This window comes from Mya arenaria, chromosome 3 (genome assembly GCF_026914265.1).
Source record: "Mya arenaria isolate MELC-2E11 chromosome 3, ASM2691426v1".
Classification (NCBI taxonomy): domain Eukaryota; kingdom Metazoa; phylum Mollusca; class Bivalvia; order Myida; family Myidae; genus Mya; species Mya arenaria.
Genome location: NC_069124.1, coordinates 38,040,252 through 38,056,929, shown reverse-complemented (window position 1 = coordinate 38,056,929; position 16,678 = coordinate 38,040,252). Strand labels below are relative to the sequence as shown.

At 34.6% G+C, this 16,678-nt stretch overlaps 1 protein-coding gene and 1 long non-coding RNA gene across 5 annotated transcripts in view; one reads left to right on the top strand and one right to left on the bottom strand.

The window, feature by feature from the left end:
• LOC128227832 (zinc finger protein 474-like) overlaps window positions 1–16,678 on the top strand; it is a 63,733-nt gene that overhangs the window by 12,388 nt on the left and 34,667 nt on the right. For all 4 annotated transcript variants that reach the window (XM_052938708.1, XM_052938706.1, XM_052938707.1 and 1 more), the window contains exon 2: window positions 6,709–7,059. In XM_052938708.1, the coding sequence (XP_052794668.1) occupies window positions 6,729–7,059 (331 nt within the window). In that variant the 5' untranslated portion in view covers window positions 6,709–6,728. The remainder of the gene's footprint in view (window positions 1–6,708; window positions 7,060–16,678) is intronic.
• Window positions 1,301–2,858, bottom strand: LOC128227833 (uncharacterized). The gene is made up of 3 exons (XR_008259857.1): window positions 2,575–2,858; window positions 2,083–2,197; window positions 1,301–1,710 (listed from the first exon to the last, which is right to left on the bottom strand). It is a non-coding gene; the product is annotated as an uncharacterized LOC128227833 (long non-coding RNA).

Genomic DNA, 16,678 nt, shown 5'->3' with positions numbered 1-16,678 from the left:
TAAATATCTTAATTAATTATGATAATATTTTGCAATATAATATTTTAAATATAACTTATATATGTATACATTATGTAGCTGATTATTAAACTATCGTTTGAAAGAACGAAAATGTGCGTATCAATCTAAAATTCGGAATAAAAAGATAAATAAGTTACGGGACAAATGGGGGTGATTTACGAGACAGCGTCCCTTTATGGACCATATCAGACATGTAGTTAAAATAATCATTTTCTTTTTAATTGCACACATATACTGTTACATTAGACAATGTTTAATTAATCTTTTTTAAGAAAACATACCTGATTTACTCTTAGTACATTAACATTGAATACACATTGTCATTGAGAAAATAGAGTACCCTAATGTGCAATGAAATTTTCTAAGGGTAAAAAACTTATAAAACTTAATAATATCCTGTGTTTTATACAAACCATTGACTTTATTAGTGTGATCAGTGGGTTTAACACATGTACCAATGTAGAAACATGAAATATTACTTAATTAAAAGATCAATGAAAATGGGTGATTTACGGGACAATGACTTAAGTTACGGGACAACATTTCAATACAACATGTAAACATGAAACAGTAAAATGCAGCTGACATCGAATTCATACTTTAAATAAACATACAATCACAGCATTGTGTACACAAAATTATTTGAATATTATTTAACAATAAAATTTTATGATATAAAACAAAAACATACCTTCTGTTCAAAATTTGGGCGGCCTGTAAACTATAACAAAAATGGCTGATGACTGTGTTTTCTTTATATGACGTCACTATATTGCGTCATTAGACCGAAAAATAATCAACTAGCGAAAAGAAATTAATTTTATGGTATAAACGAAACACATGTGACTCGTAACTTATGCCTCGTAAATTACTTCAAAAACAATTCTTACTTGATTATTACCTTTGATATTAATAATTCAAACTACATAGAGCCATTCCAAATTAGGAAAGTACTATGGTAATGTACATGTGTAATCCTTTTACAGAATATAACACCATGTGGATGTAACAAACATTTATACCATGGCCTCGTAACTTATCATTAAAAAAATACGGTCGATGGTCGATAGGAATGTCTTCTGCTTGCAAAATAGATAAAATATTTCAGTCCAAAAAGAAATTTGCTTTCAAACAATCAATATTGGCTCTTTAAGAACGTATTTTGCAATGTTTATTTATATTTTTACATGATATTCTATTAACATAATTCGGCAATGACTCGTAACTGAAACATAATTGAAGGACATAGGTAAAACACAAAATATTTTAAAACTTTTACTGGATTGGATAAAATTTATTTTCAACATAAAATAAACACATCCAGAGCATTGCATTAGATACATTTTTTCAATACATGGGATGCACGATATTGATTATATATGACATACAAAATTGATATTCTTGCAAAGGACACCAGCTTTTTGGCTACCTTGCAAAAGTTAGTCCAAAATTTTAGACTGAAATATTGTGAATAACATATTGAAGTACATGAAAAATAATAATCATATACAAGACCTTGTATTAGTACTATTTTTTGTCAAAATTGCCATTAAAATCTGATCCATGCAGCACCGCTTATTGCAAGGACAGCATTTGTCACCCTTACGTGAGACTGACTCTCATATGATTTTCAGCTTGGTCCTTGTTTTCTGTCTAGAAGTCATTCAGCATTTCTTTTGTAACAGTCATCTGTATAAATCAAATCACTTTTTATTTCACTGCAATAAAAACATTGATCAAATGTCTAGTCAACAAAAAGACAATGTTTGTACATTTCTATAAGAAATATGTGTTGTTACATGCAACCCATTGCATTATTATTAGAAGAATATACTTTTTATAAACTTTTCTAAAATGGTAACCCTTCATACATTGATTCCCCTATTATGCACACATGTCGTATTGCCATGGTATATTTTAAGCTAATAACATAAATAAGGAATGTTATTGTAATTAAATAATTCATAGTTCTACTTCATGACTACATGGGGGTATATTTATAAAAAGAATAAAGTTTGAAAGTTAAAACTAAATGTAATAGCAGATAATACAGCAACCCACCATGTGGTTGAGCATGGACGCGGCCATTATGTTCTACGTCTGGTTCCAACTTTCCCCATTGTATCTTGTTTGGTCACAGGATTCTCATCTTAGCCACAGACACAACATTGGCCATCTATAGTATTAAAATAATGACATTTGCACATACATACACAACCACATGATCATCAATGATAACTTATTGGGGCTCAATTATAAAGAAGAGTATATATGAAGTTTATTGCAGCTTAATTATACTAACTTTCAAGTATTAGAACTTGTGCATATATTCATATAACTACACACACTGTATAACAATCATGAGGCTTCAAAGCATCCCAGTGAGACAATTTGTGTTAATGGAGGTTCACTGTCCTGGGAGCAATACACAAAATGTTTAAATGCTGCCAGATAAAGAACTGCAAGAATATTATACTTAATCACTCGCCATATTTATTTATGTCCTTTTTAATGTGGAATTTTATAAAAGAAATATATTAAAACTGTTCTTACCTTTTAAATGATTAGGAAGAAGGTTTATCCACACAAAATATGAGCTTCAGAAACCGCCATGTTTACATGATTCTTCTCCATGCATTTGAATTTCCTACTCAGATGAATGTTAACCTGATGCTGATTGGCTTAGATAAAACTCTCCAGGAAGCTTTCTGCCTGACCTTTGATTGAACTGATAAGCCCAGGGTGTGATACAACTGGACTCATAGAGAGAGAAATTTTGATAACATGTAGCAGTATTAAACCTTTTATCAAAATAAATCATGAGTCAAATAGAAAAGAGTTAGAAATGTGACCAGCTGGTTTAGCCTGAATTTTTCGTAAGGGGATAAAAATTAGATCATTGGATTTGAAATTTAATTATGCAACAGCAAAGTTGTGCATTAAGTGTAAATATCATCTCAATAATTTGTTTGTAACTGTTTACAAATTGGCTCACAGTTGTGTAACCAATGATTGATGGCTACAGTAGGCTTAAATACCACAAAGAGTGGATGTTTGTTGAAACAATAAGGATGAAAAAATGAAAGATTTTTTTTATAAAACTAAAATATTTCCAAACTTTCTCGAGAGAAGTTGTCCGAGGCCACATGTCGCCTTAATGTGATTGTGCCAAAAAACTTTACCATAGGATTGAAAATCCTGTATGCTTGACAACAATACAGAGTTGGTCTTGCAAATGTGACATTGCCTTTACATGTCAAAGACATATGGCAAGTTATTTTAAATTGCCTCTGAACATAAAAAAAAAATCACCCATACTTTACAACCTACACTCTTATGTCCTTCTATTCAGCATTCCATTGTGAATAAACACTAAGTGTATCTTTCACCTTAGCGGTAGGAACATGGGTCTTGCACGCGATACGTCGTCTTGGTATGTCGAACACATGTGGCTAGTTATTTTAAAATCTGTCCATACAAGAAAAAGATACAGCCCGGACACGACAACCTATACTTAATGTCCTTATATGCAACATTCCATTGTGAATAAACACCTAAGTGTGACCTTGACCTTAGAGGTAGGGACACAGGTCTTGCACGCGACACGTCGTCTTGGTATGTCAAACACATGTGGCAAGTTATTTTAAAATCTGTCCATACAAGAGAAAGTTACAGCCTGGATGCGACAACTTATCCTCTATGTCCTTATATGCAGCTATCCATTATGAATAGACACTAAGTGTGACGACGACCTTAGAGGTAAGGACACAGATCTTGCAAGCGACACGTCGTCTTGGTATTTCAAAGCACATGTGGCAAGTCATTTCAAAGTCTGTCCATACAAGAGAAAGTTACAGCCCAGACGACAACCTAAACTCTATGTCCTTATATACAGCATTCCATTGTGAATAAACACTAAGGGTGACCTTGACCTTAGAGATAGGAAAACGGGTCTTGTACGCGACACGTTGTCTTGGTATGTCGAACACATGTGGCAAGTCATTTTAAAATCTGTCCATACAAGAAAAAGTTACAGCCCGGACACGACAACCTATACTCTATGTCCTTATATACAGCATTCCATTGTGAATAAACACTAAGTGTGACCTTGACCTTAGAGATAGGGAAACGGGTCTTGCACGCGACAAGTTGTCTTGGTATGTCAAACACATGTGGCAAATCATTTTAAAATCTGTCTATACAAGAGAAAGTTACAGCCCGGACACCAGTTATTGAGCCGGACGCATGGACTGACAGTGCGATTTTAATATGCTTCAGGGGCATAAAAACCATGATTCTGACAGTAAATACCATGCAAAAGAAACCTTAATAATTATTTACTATTAGCTATTTGTATCATGATAACGTTTATCTTTTTAAAGAAGGTATCGAAATAGGTATTACTTAATTTCCTGCCTTGGTATATAATCCTTGGGATAAAAACAGGAAATAAAATCCTCGCTTGTCGGTTCAGCGAATCTCTGGATTCTATCTTTTATGAGCAGTTGTATAGAAATTTGGGCACCAGATATATTTTGTCACTCGCACCAGATTCTATCTAAGTTTTATTATGCTGTTTTTGTAACCAGCAATGCTTCTTTATTACAATTTAAATTTAACAGTTTGGTAATCAACAAACGGATATATCATATAATGATCGACGACGACGACATAGCATGATATTGCCATGTGAAAATATGGGCTGATTTTAACACTTGATAAGGATAGCAGTGCTGCAAGCACAAAATTAACACATAATTTGTTTAATTGTGTCCTCTGCGACCTACACATGATTGGACCGATTGCAAGCATCTGCATAGCGGAAAAAGCTGCTGGTCGGATTGGTCTGGTGGTAACTAGAACACTTTTATTGGGGGTAATTTTGAATGTGTGAATGGCCCAGAAATGTTTGTGTATAACAATTTCTACAATTTTTACTAACTTAGTCGTTTTGGACCGAAATTATGAAAATATGTCAAAATTTCGGACTTGGCTAAAGGTCAAAATCAGTCCAGACCGGCAAATTGCCGGTTTTTAGAAGCCCTGTCACCGTGAGACTACTGCTTGTGACACATTACCATGTTAAAGTGAGAATGGTGAATAGATTAAAGAATTTATACAGGTTCAAAAGCAGAAGAAATCAAAGTGCTGAAAGCACTGATTGACTAGGGCTTTGTTTAGGGGAATGTTGACAACCATGTTCTAGGTCACAGAGCCCAAATATGGAATTTCAGCCCAAATATCCTGAAAATTTGTCAGAAAGGTTGTTTTGATAATTATTAAGTCAAGTTCGAATATGGGTCATCTGGGGTCAAAAACTAGGTCACAGAGCCCAAATATAGAAACACCTTGTTTACACTCAAGAGGTAACATTTTCAGCCCAAATATCCTGTAAATTTGTTAGAAAGGTTGTTTTGATAATTTTTTAAGTCAAGCTGAATATGGGTCATCTGTTTATTTTATTGTTATATTATTGTTTTAAAATCATTGAAGGTACATGTACCAATTTCAAACTTCATGAACTTATTCACAGTAAATTGTGATTTTTTTGTGACAAGTTATATAAATCCAACCTAAATATTGTGAGTTATTGCCCTTTGTATCTTTTAAAACAAATACATATTTGTCATGTTTTTACCCGCCAGTTTTACAGTTCCACCTATGGTGTATGGAAGGGCAGAAAGGCACCATACAGTATGTAGTCCGATCAATTACTTTTGAACCCTTTATCCAATCATGACTAAATTTGGTCAGAATGTGTATGAACGTGATTGATAATTAGCAAATTGCTGTAGTTACCCGAGAGTTATTGTGCTTTAATTATAGAAATTACCTAAAATTGCTCTTGTCCTATCAAAAACTTTTTAAGCATTTGTCCAATCATCACAAAATTTGATGAGAATGTGAATGGGCATAATACATCAGAGAAGCCAAATCCCTGTTATTGCCATTTAATTATCAACAAATCTTTAGCACAAAGTTTTACTCAGGTGAGCAATATAGGGCCATCTTGGCCCTCTTGTTTTAAATATTATTATAATATTATAAAATTCTTTTTAAATATGATGAAATTCATACGAAATTGACAGTTCAAAGTGCAGCACCTTGCTGGCGCATAAGAAATCGGTGAAAAGAAATTGTTTAGAAACTGATAATTAATTGTACCTGTGTTAAATTGTATATTTAAAAAAATCAACACCATGAGCAAATATTTTTATCTTGAACACCCCATTGGTAATAAAGTTGAGAAATGTACAGGCTGTCTTGTGATAATATGCATACGTGTATATGTCTTGATGTTATGTAAAGCTGCTTTTGAGATAATGTATGTGATAGTGTTATTTTTCATTAACAATCATGAATGTTTCATGCTTTTAAGTTGATTTGGTGATGAACAAGTTCTTAATCCATAGTTCTATAACATAAATATTGTACAAGAGCCACAACATAATACATCATACATGTACTACTTTGATACAATATATAATATTTATATTGGTAGGATGGGTTCAGCCAATGCTCATCCCTTTTTCTCAATCAATCAAGGGACATAACTCAACAATTATAATTACGAAAGTTATAGGGCTTCCTTTTAAAACAGCTGTTGTTGAAATTATTAACCTTAACCCTTCATGAAGCTAACACCATTTTAAATCTTGTAATGACGTTTTATGTTCTTCGTTGCAGAATAGCACTTATTCAGCACCATGCCCCCAGCAGTAGGGAAGAAAAAAACAGTGGTGTGCTACATTTGTGGTCGAGAATTTTGCTCCTCTTCAGTTACAATACATGAACCCCAGTGCCTTAAAAAATGGCAGGCCGAGAACAACAGATTACCCAAAGGTCAGAGACGTAAAACACCCTCCAGGCCAGAGATTTTACCATCTATTGGTAATGGAGACTCCTCGGATATCGAGAGATTCAATGAAGCTGCTTTTAAGACTGCCCAGGGGCAGTTGTTGCCGTGTAAAAATTGTGGACGAACGTTCGCGACTGATCGGCTGGAAATCCATCTGAGGTCATGCAAACCTTCTCAAGGCATGTTGTTGTTTTAATCATAATTCAAGCTGTATTATCAAAGGTTGGTCACGACCAGAAGATGACCCTGAAATTGGTTCCTCTCCAATCCAAAAGTACAAATTTAATGTCCATCATTATTTATTTCTTAGCTACGACCACACAATATAGTCCAGTGATTCGTGGCTAAAAAAGCAAATAAAGGAAAACAAATACACAGACATGATTTTTGCATATTGCTGTGTGGTAAAAAGGTATAGAAAAATCCAACGGTGCAAAATGTGATTTTTTTTGGGTAAAATGTTGAAAATAGTAAACAAAAGTATGAATTCCTGGAATTTGTCTTTATCAATTTTGGATTTAGCAGTAAAAATACCAAAAGAACTGTATTTATATATACATTATACCGCACCATAACATACCTAATGTATAGCACTCATTCTTTGTTAACCAAGACAAATGGGAGTGAAAAAAAACTAATTTTTCAAGGTTATCAAAATCATTTGTTTTTCATGGCAGCTTATTTATGCATGTTTCGTAGTTACCTTTTTGTCGTTTTACCAGTTGGGCTTCAATGATTGTTGAGATATGATATTTCAAAGTATACCACCCTCACGATAGTGTAGCTATTTTTTTAGCACAACACTTAATTTCGAAATCTTTTATTTCGATATGTATTTACTTAAAACACTGCACATTGACTTCCCTTTTATGCCTATATAATATCCGAGTCAGAAAAAAATAAATCAGCCATTGCGGTTATGCTTTTTATTGGAAATATCAAACAAATAAAACTGCAACCATGGTAACATTAACTGAAAAATACAAATGACCTGTGTTTAGAACATCGTAAAAACACAACTGTCTTTTGTATAAGTAAACAGCATATTGTATATAATAGTACTATGTGACTATAACTCAAGTTGGTTATTGAATTCATGTTTTGCAAATACAGCGATCCTTAATAAATCTAAATTAAAATGTCCCGTTCATTACACCTACTTGTCCCGTTCATTACACTGTTATTTTCCACAATGTAGATTATGAGCGTATTAAAGCAAAACTTGTACGCATAAGAATATTGACTAATTTCAATTAAAGATGTTAAAATAACTATTTAAAAATATATTTTAAATACATAAAACAGCAAATTCGATACAAAGCTTGATATTGTGAGGTTAATTTGAATTTCATACATCTCCAACTTTACGACGCAATAAGCAGGTGGTGGAATGTTAAAATATTAAAATATATATTATTGACTAGAATCTTTATAAACTCTAATTGTCCCGTTCATTACTTTTAGCTTCGATGTATCAGCTTTTCATTACAGCGTCGCAGTGTTGTAAAGAATAAAAAAATGACTAAAGAAAAACTCTTAAAGTTTAACTATTCACCGTCAAGGTTTTTACAGAACACACCTTTCTCATTTATTCATCGCACACAAGCTTCAGTATATTTTCAGGAACAGAAAATAGGCGACCTGCCTTAGTCGTCGGCACCGGCGTTTGAATCACTTTAATGATGTCCGCCATATCGCGCCATACTTTGTCCTCGGTAATTGGCCATTTAAAGCATCCTTTACGCTTACCAGAGTCGGCCATGAAGTTGATATAAACAGTGTTGTCATGAAAGCAAACTTCGATTACTTGACCAATGTATTTCATATCGTCATATCGTGCAACTACAAAACACCCTTCACTGACTTCAGTAGGAGCAAGTGGCTCTGGCTCTGACTGGTTACGCGTTGTTTCATCATCAGTTTGATCAATTTCTGGTTCATCATCTTCTTGATTTGGACTTGCCTCGACAACTTGAGGAATTCTCTTAGTAACTGCAATTTCACTCCAATTGCATTTAGACTGACTGTTAAACTTGTCTACAAAACAGTCATCACAAGCACAACTCGTATTCCGTGTCAATAATGGGCCGTCTCCCTGGCCTATCATGGCATGCAACTTCATAGAGCCTTTGACAGGTTTAATCTGTGCATTTCTGTCATCATCTTCAGTTTTAGAGTGGTTGTACTCTTGTTCAGTTATTAACTGATATTTTATACCGCCTTCCTCTTTTGAAGCCCAGGTTAAAAAGTCCTCGGCGTCTTGGATTAACACTTTCCCCTGTTTCACAGCGTTATCGGCGTTCCTTTTTGTCGTGCCGCCAACACCATCACATGGTCCTTTACCATGGCCACATTCAAAATACAGCCATGACGTGGATGTATCATAACGCTGTTCAAAATTACTCACTAGGTCAAAGATAGTTTTATTCCGATATTGAGATAAGGGAGAATCAGACCAAAAATGAACAAATTTTAAATCATGAATGATGTTTTTCAAAAGTCCCATCAGCTTGTCTATGATAGCGATGACCATAGCTGCATTGTGGCTCAGAACCTCAGAGACAAAGACGTAACTTGAGTGTTTTAGCTGATTGTCGTCTGACCTGTAATATATTACTATCGGGTGTAATGTAATCATGCAGCTATTCCAATACGCTGATTGGATTTCTTCTAGGGTGTCTTGCCCCTGGGGGTATTACTCTGTTTTTTCTTCTCTTCATACCTTTGCAGTCGTCTTTGGGCGCTTCTAAGCTTTCGTTATAAGGCTTCATTCTGATCTTCTAAGGTTTCTACCTGTCTGTATGCCTTCGACAGTGCCCTAGATGTTCTTTTCTTCCCTTTCTGTGCTCTTGAAGGAAATGGCAGTTTAATAGTTATTGTCGTGTCTGTTGTGCTTGAGATTTCATTTTCATTAGATTCCGTGCTTGTAGACGGTTGTGATTCTGTATTGCTGCGGTCGACATCAGTATTCTTCTGTTCCTGTTTTCTCCTTCTAAATTGAATTTGGTTTAACCGGTTATTTTCTCTTGTTTCTAACTGCTTGCTCTCATCCAGCAACGCCATCGGTTTGAAGTAAGCTTTTGTCCGGGCACGTTCTTTTTTTAGCCATTCTTTTTCTCCAAGCTTTTCTTTCTTCCGAGCTTGGTATTCGCGCATGCGCTCTGCTTTAGATTTTGCCATTCTGAAACACAGAGATAAGTATTCTTTAATATTACAAAGTACACTGGTCAGTTTGAGCTAACAGTATTTTTGTGGTTGGTTTTACAAATGTAATTGACGGGACGAACCGTACGTAATGAACGGGACACGTGTAATAAGGAATTTACATGCATACACAATTAAGGGATTTATCTAGGTTGTATATGTTTTTACTATGAAAAGGATGGGTTTTTAAAAACACAATATATTGCATGGTAAACATGACCTTTGATTTCATGTTGAATTCCATTAGCGGGCAACTGTAATATTTAAACTATACACGGCTAAAACGCAGAATTTTACAATAATTCGTGCTGCCATAAACATTTCCTTCATGTAAAAGTGAAAATATTAACAAAACAAGAGTCCTTATTTAAAATAAGAGCTATTTAGAAGCGTTGACACTTCATTGTAATCAACGGGACTTTTATCATAATGAACGGGACACACATTTACACGGCTACATAATAATTCAAGGAAGAACGGCATATTTTAAAATGTGTGCAATGAATATGCAAGGTGTCTAGTTACTCAATCAGTTTACATTCTAAGAAATACATTTTCAAAAAATACGAACACATGTACTTGTAATACTTACATAATCGTGGAAACTTTGTGGTCTGCACATTCTTTGTCAAATCTTTCCCGCTACGAAAACATCCGGTGAAGTGTGATCCACATGAGTAAATGAACCCAAGTAAATCAATTAGCGGCAAGAAAATAATGTTTAGCGGGGTGTTTTAATGTTCTGTGTCCCGTTAGTTACGTCCCGTTCATTACGGTCGTTTGATTTGGTCTTTCAAATATGTCGATTAAAGTGAACTTTTATATAATTGTTGTGCACTTACAAATATCAGTTGTGTTGGATTATTGTTAACGCATAATAAACCGCCACAACTTCTGTCATAAATTGTTTACGCTTGTTTTTACATGTGTTTTCATAAAGGCCTCGTTCATTACTAAATTAAAATTACGCTGCAGAACAATAAATTGTATCTGTTATTTGACAAGGTTGGTTGATATGTTCACAAAAAGTAATAGTTATTTTCAAATAGTTGCCCTTTCGGATGATTTTAATCCCCGATATAACCACATATGATCTATGTTTTGACGAAGTATGGCTTTAAGATTGCATTGTCCCGTCGATTATGCCAGGGATGATAAAATTCCGGATTAATCCGGAATTCCGGATTTAAGGCCTCACGGATCGATTTTGAGATTAATGTAAATCCGTTGAGTTTTTTTCTAGGGGGGAGGGGTACAGGGAGCGATTCGAGCTCAGTTCGAACAATATGGGTACGAAAGGTTGAGTTTTCCGGAAGTGTAAAGCCGGAAATTAACGAACCTATTTACGTCTTGGCAATCGAGCTATATGATTGGTTAAGATAACATCCGGTGATTACGGAAATTACCGATGGGACTAGAAGACAGTATCCGGAAGGTCGTATCCGGATATGACAGACGACGAATAAACGGGTATTGGAAAATTGGAAAAAAACGACCACCACCAACTTCTAAAAGCATCGATTCGTCGATTTTAAGGGTATATTTGCCATTTATTTTTGAAGAGCAATTTCCGAAACGTTTCTTTTTAAGTTAATAGAAAGTGATCAAACTGAGAATGAATTTTTCGAATGTAGCATTATTTCGGACATCCCGATTCGGATTGTGTCATAATAATGGATTTTTATTTGGCCGATTGAAGTTTACGCTGTTTCTTTATTTTTCTCATAATGTTTGAAGCATTGTTCTCAATAAGAAGTGGCTGTTGACCATAATGGGAGGTTCAAATGAAAATTGGTTTGGTTCAAATTTAAAAAAACAAACATGAATAAATATTTTGTAGTAGTAATATATAGTGAGATTTATATTCTATTGTTGTAATTTGTATTTCCCCATCCAGGTAGGTTGATGGTTACAAAAGTCAGGGATGAAAGACACCTCAGCCAGTGCATCCAGTGACTGACAATTCAATCCAGAGGCCATGATACTTGGATTTATGGCTGAACATGCTCCCTGGCACCACAGTAGTGTGTCTTACTTAACACACTTGCCAAAGATACAAAAGCTCTCAGCGACATAAAACTTCAAAGGTGTACAGCATCATACAAGATGACTTACGGAGTGGCTAGCCATTTCAATGATGAACATGTGGAGGAGCTAATGGATCTCGGTTTTGTTTCAACTAAGACAAGTCAACAAACGCAAACAATGAGAAAACTGTTGCAGCTATTTTTCTGCTATAGAGAAAGAAATAGTGTTGAGGTATTTGGCCTCCTTAAAAATCACAAGGGCTGATTCTAAATCAATTTTCATAGAATTTGGAAGCCTGTTTGAGAGACTTGAACTGCCATGGGACAATCTAGTTTAAGTGTGCTACTGGACTCATGTAACACCATGAGGGGAAAAAATCTGGCTTGGGGACCAGAATACGTCAATGTCCACCATGTCCACAACGGCTACGCTGCCAAAGCATTTAAGTCCCGTTTGGATATTACTTGGAATAATATATATAATAATTAATAACATTATATTCTCATCAAATGTGCAGAAAATGGAATTGAATAAATACCACTTTTACCTGACAATAAACATTTGCAAGCATGATAATTGATATGTTGTTCATTATTATAAATCAAACATCCCACAGTGTAGACTGTTCATACACAGGCATTTGATCATAGCCAGTTGAGTTTTATGGGAAGTGGACAACTGAACCAAAATGTCAGGTACACATGTCTAATGCCTGTGACTTCAGGTAAAAAAAAAAGTAAATTTTACTGTTTAAAGACAAAGGTGTTAAACTTCACTGCTAAGATTCCTTATTATACCCCCCAATACAAAGTTTGGGGGGGGTATACTGGAATCGGGTTGTCCGTCTGTCCGTCTGTCTGTCCGTCTGTCCGTCTGTCCGTCCGTTTTTTTTTGTCCGGGATTCATCTTTGTCGTTATTGAACAAATCTTTTTCAAACTTTCAAATATTAATGACCATGATGTAAACCTGTGCCTCCGTGGATTTGGTCAGAGTCGCATGATCCTGAGTGGAGTTGTGGCCCCTTAATGAGTTAAATTGGGCAAAATTAGCTTTGTCCAGGATTCTTCTTTGAAGCTATTGAGCAAATCTTTTTCAAACTTTCAAATATTAATGGCCATGATGTAAACCTTTGCCTCCATGAATTTGGTGGGAGTCACATGATCCTGAGTGGAGTTGTGGCCCCTTAATGAGTTAAATTGGGTAAAATTAGTTTTGTTCGTCCTACTCCTTCGTCATTTTTGAATGAATCTTTTTCAAACTTTTAGCCATGGTGAGAACATTTGCCCTTGTGATTGTGGTTGGAATCACATGATCATGTCTGACTCCAATTATGGCCCCTGAATAAGTTAAAATAGGCAAAAATTATACAGCTTTGTCTAGCCTAATCCTTGGTCATTTTTTCTCATTTTTTCTATAAATCTTTTTCAAACTTTCAGATGTCAATGACCATGATATGAACTGTTGAATATGTGATTTGGTGCACCTGTATTAATCAGAATGTTTGCATGGCCTTAAAAAGACCTTTAATTGATTTTGTCCTTAAAAAGACCATCAAAAGTCCTGAAGTTAGGTGCATACAGGCCTTAAATTTGTTACAATATTCGCTTTGGTGGCCTACTCCTTTGTCATTTTTCAATATATTTTTCTCAAACTTTCAGCTATCCATGACCATGATGTGAACCTTTGTATATGTGATTTTGTGCACCTGTATTATTTCCTTGGTACTCATGTGTGGGGGGGAGGTGGTAGGGGTGGGTAAACAGAAATTGGGTTGGCAGACTGTCAAATTCACCCGTCCACCTTCATTTTGGAATATCCTGTCAGGAGTCATGACCCCTTTATGGTGAAAATGAGAGAAACAGGTTTTATATCTCCCCTGAGGTGGGTGGGAGTGGGGTAATATTCGCTTTGGTGGCCTACTCCTTTGTCATTTTTCATCATGACCCCTTTATGGTGAAAATGAGAGAAACAGGTTTGTTATCTCCCCTGAGGTGGGTGGGAGTGGGGTAATATTCGCTTTGGTGGCCTACTCCTTTGTCATTTTTTAATATATTTTTCTCAAACTTTCAGATATCCATGACCATTATGTGAACCTTTGTATATGTGATTTTTTACACCTGTATTATTTCCTTGGTACTCATGTGTGGGGGGTGGGGGTGGGTAAACAGAAATTGGGTTGGCAGACTGCCAAATTCACCCGTCCACCTTCATTTTGGAATATCCTGCCAGGAAGGGTTGGGGGGTATTCGTTAGCCTTTGGCTTACAGTTCTAGTTATTGTTCTGATTGTGGATGTCTCGTGTTGAACATAATTATATCTACTTAACCGAAAGGTGTACTCCTTGAACACTATTCTAAGGCAAAAAAGGGTATTAGAATCCCTGAATTTCAGAAATACAGAAAGCTTCGGGGGGCTTCGCCCCCCTTATCCCCCCATCAGGGCTTTGCCCTGGACCCATCGGGGGCCTTGAGCGGCCCCCAGAACCCCACGCAGACATTTTCAGGATTGGCAACTTGGCTCTGTTATCATCCCTGTTATGCTAATTTTGCGACATGGACGTTAGTAAAGAAATTTGTTTGAACATCGGACAATATTTAAATGTTGACTGTTTTATCTCAGAATTGTCACCATAACATTGTCAAAAAACCTGAAGACGGATTTGTTTCAGGTTTAAAGACATGTATGCTGAGTCAAAATCAAACGCCATGCCATAAAGGCGACATGGACATTTGGCTACCCCTACTGTCATAAATCGGCAAAAATATACATTTTTCATGGTTTTAATAATTTTGATTTTTTTTGTGATTTTTGACCAGGACTCCTTAAAGTCAAAACAGTAAGCTTTGACAAAAAACATATAAAATTTTCCAGAATACGATATCATTAATAGTGGCGACATCAATTGTCCAGATTAACATGGAATGAGTGATAGGCACATCATATATTATAAAATGGGATTTTTTGGGCAAAATGTAAACAGAAGTATGAATTTATGTGATTTGTCTATATCAAAATTAGATATAGCAAAAGAAATACTAGAAAAACTGTATTTAATAGACGGTATACAGCACCATAACATATCCAATATAATGACACATCATTTGATGTAAAATAGGATTTTTGGGGTATAATGTTGAAAAATATAAACGACCATATGAACTTCTTGACTTTGTCTATATCAAAATTAGATTTAGCAATAAAAATACCAAAATAACTGTATTTAATATATATTATACAGCACCATAACATACCTAATGTGTAGACACATCATTTATTGTGAAATGTGATATTTGGGGTAAAATGTTGAAATTAAATGTAAACAAAAGTATGAATTTCTGGAATTTGTCTATATCAAATCATAATTAGCAAAAAAATACCAGAATAACTCTGTTTAATATATATTATACAGCACCATAACATACCTAATGTGTAGACACATCATTTATTGTGAAATGTGATATTTGGGGTAAAATGTTGAAATTAAATGTAAACAAAAGTATGAATTTCTGGAATTTGTCTATATCAAATCATAATTAGCAAAAACATACCAGAATAACTCTGTTTAATATATATTATACAGCACCATAACATACCTAATGTGTAGACACATCATTTATTGTGAAATGTGATTTTTGTGTATATTTTTATAAAAATAAATCAACATCATCAACAACAACAAAAAAAAATCATCAACAAATCTATTTAAAGAACTAAAATGGCTAAACTTCTCGGATAGATGTAAATACCACGCAGCAGTATTAGTTTACAAGACGTTGAATAGCATGGCTCCATCATATATGTCAGAATTAGTAACAGTTTCAGACAATAATGTATATATGCTAAGATCAATGGCACACAAAGATATTGTTTTACAAACTAGACCTCGTACTAATTATATGAAAGCATCGTTTACATATTACAGCAGAATTGTTTGGAATAATATACCTTTGGAAATACGAGAATCAAAAAACTTTAATACGTATAAAATAAAGGTCAAACAGTACCTCATAGGAAACTTGTGATTATACAAATTGTGATGTTTTATTCATAATTATATTTAACTGAGAGTATCTGTCTAATATTGGTTTAACATCATCATCATGTCATCATATGCATCATTATCGTCAGCATCAACAGCATACTTATAATCATCATCATCATCGTCATCGTTGTTAGCATCGTCTTCATGTTTGTCTTATGATTATTTGCCATATTTTCATTCTGTTTCAGAGGGCCATATCGAAAATAAGATTCTGTAGTTTTGTACATGATCTTAATATGTCACCTTCTTAAAATAAAGATATTATTATTATTATTATTATTATTATAAAGCGTGTTTTTTTGGAGTTTGCCAATAACTGGACAAATTTGAGCTGAATAACTACCAGTCCTAATTAACTGTATTTTATGTAATTATATTAACCTGCTCTATAACAAACCTAAGGTTCAGAATGTCATACAAAGAGAAAGGTGATTATTTGGTTATAGTGCTGTAACTGTAAATGAGACTGAAGATTTCTTGAATTTGCCAAATTTCATCATTAAATTTAGCTTTGAAATATCAG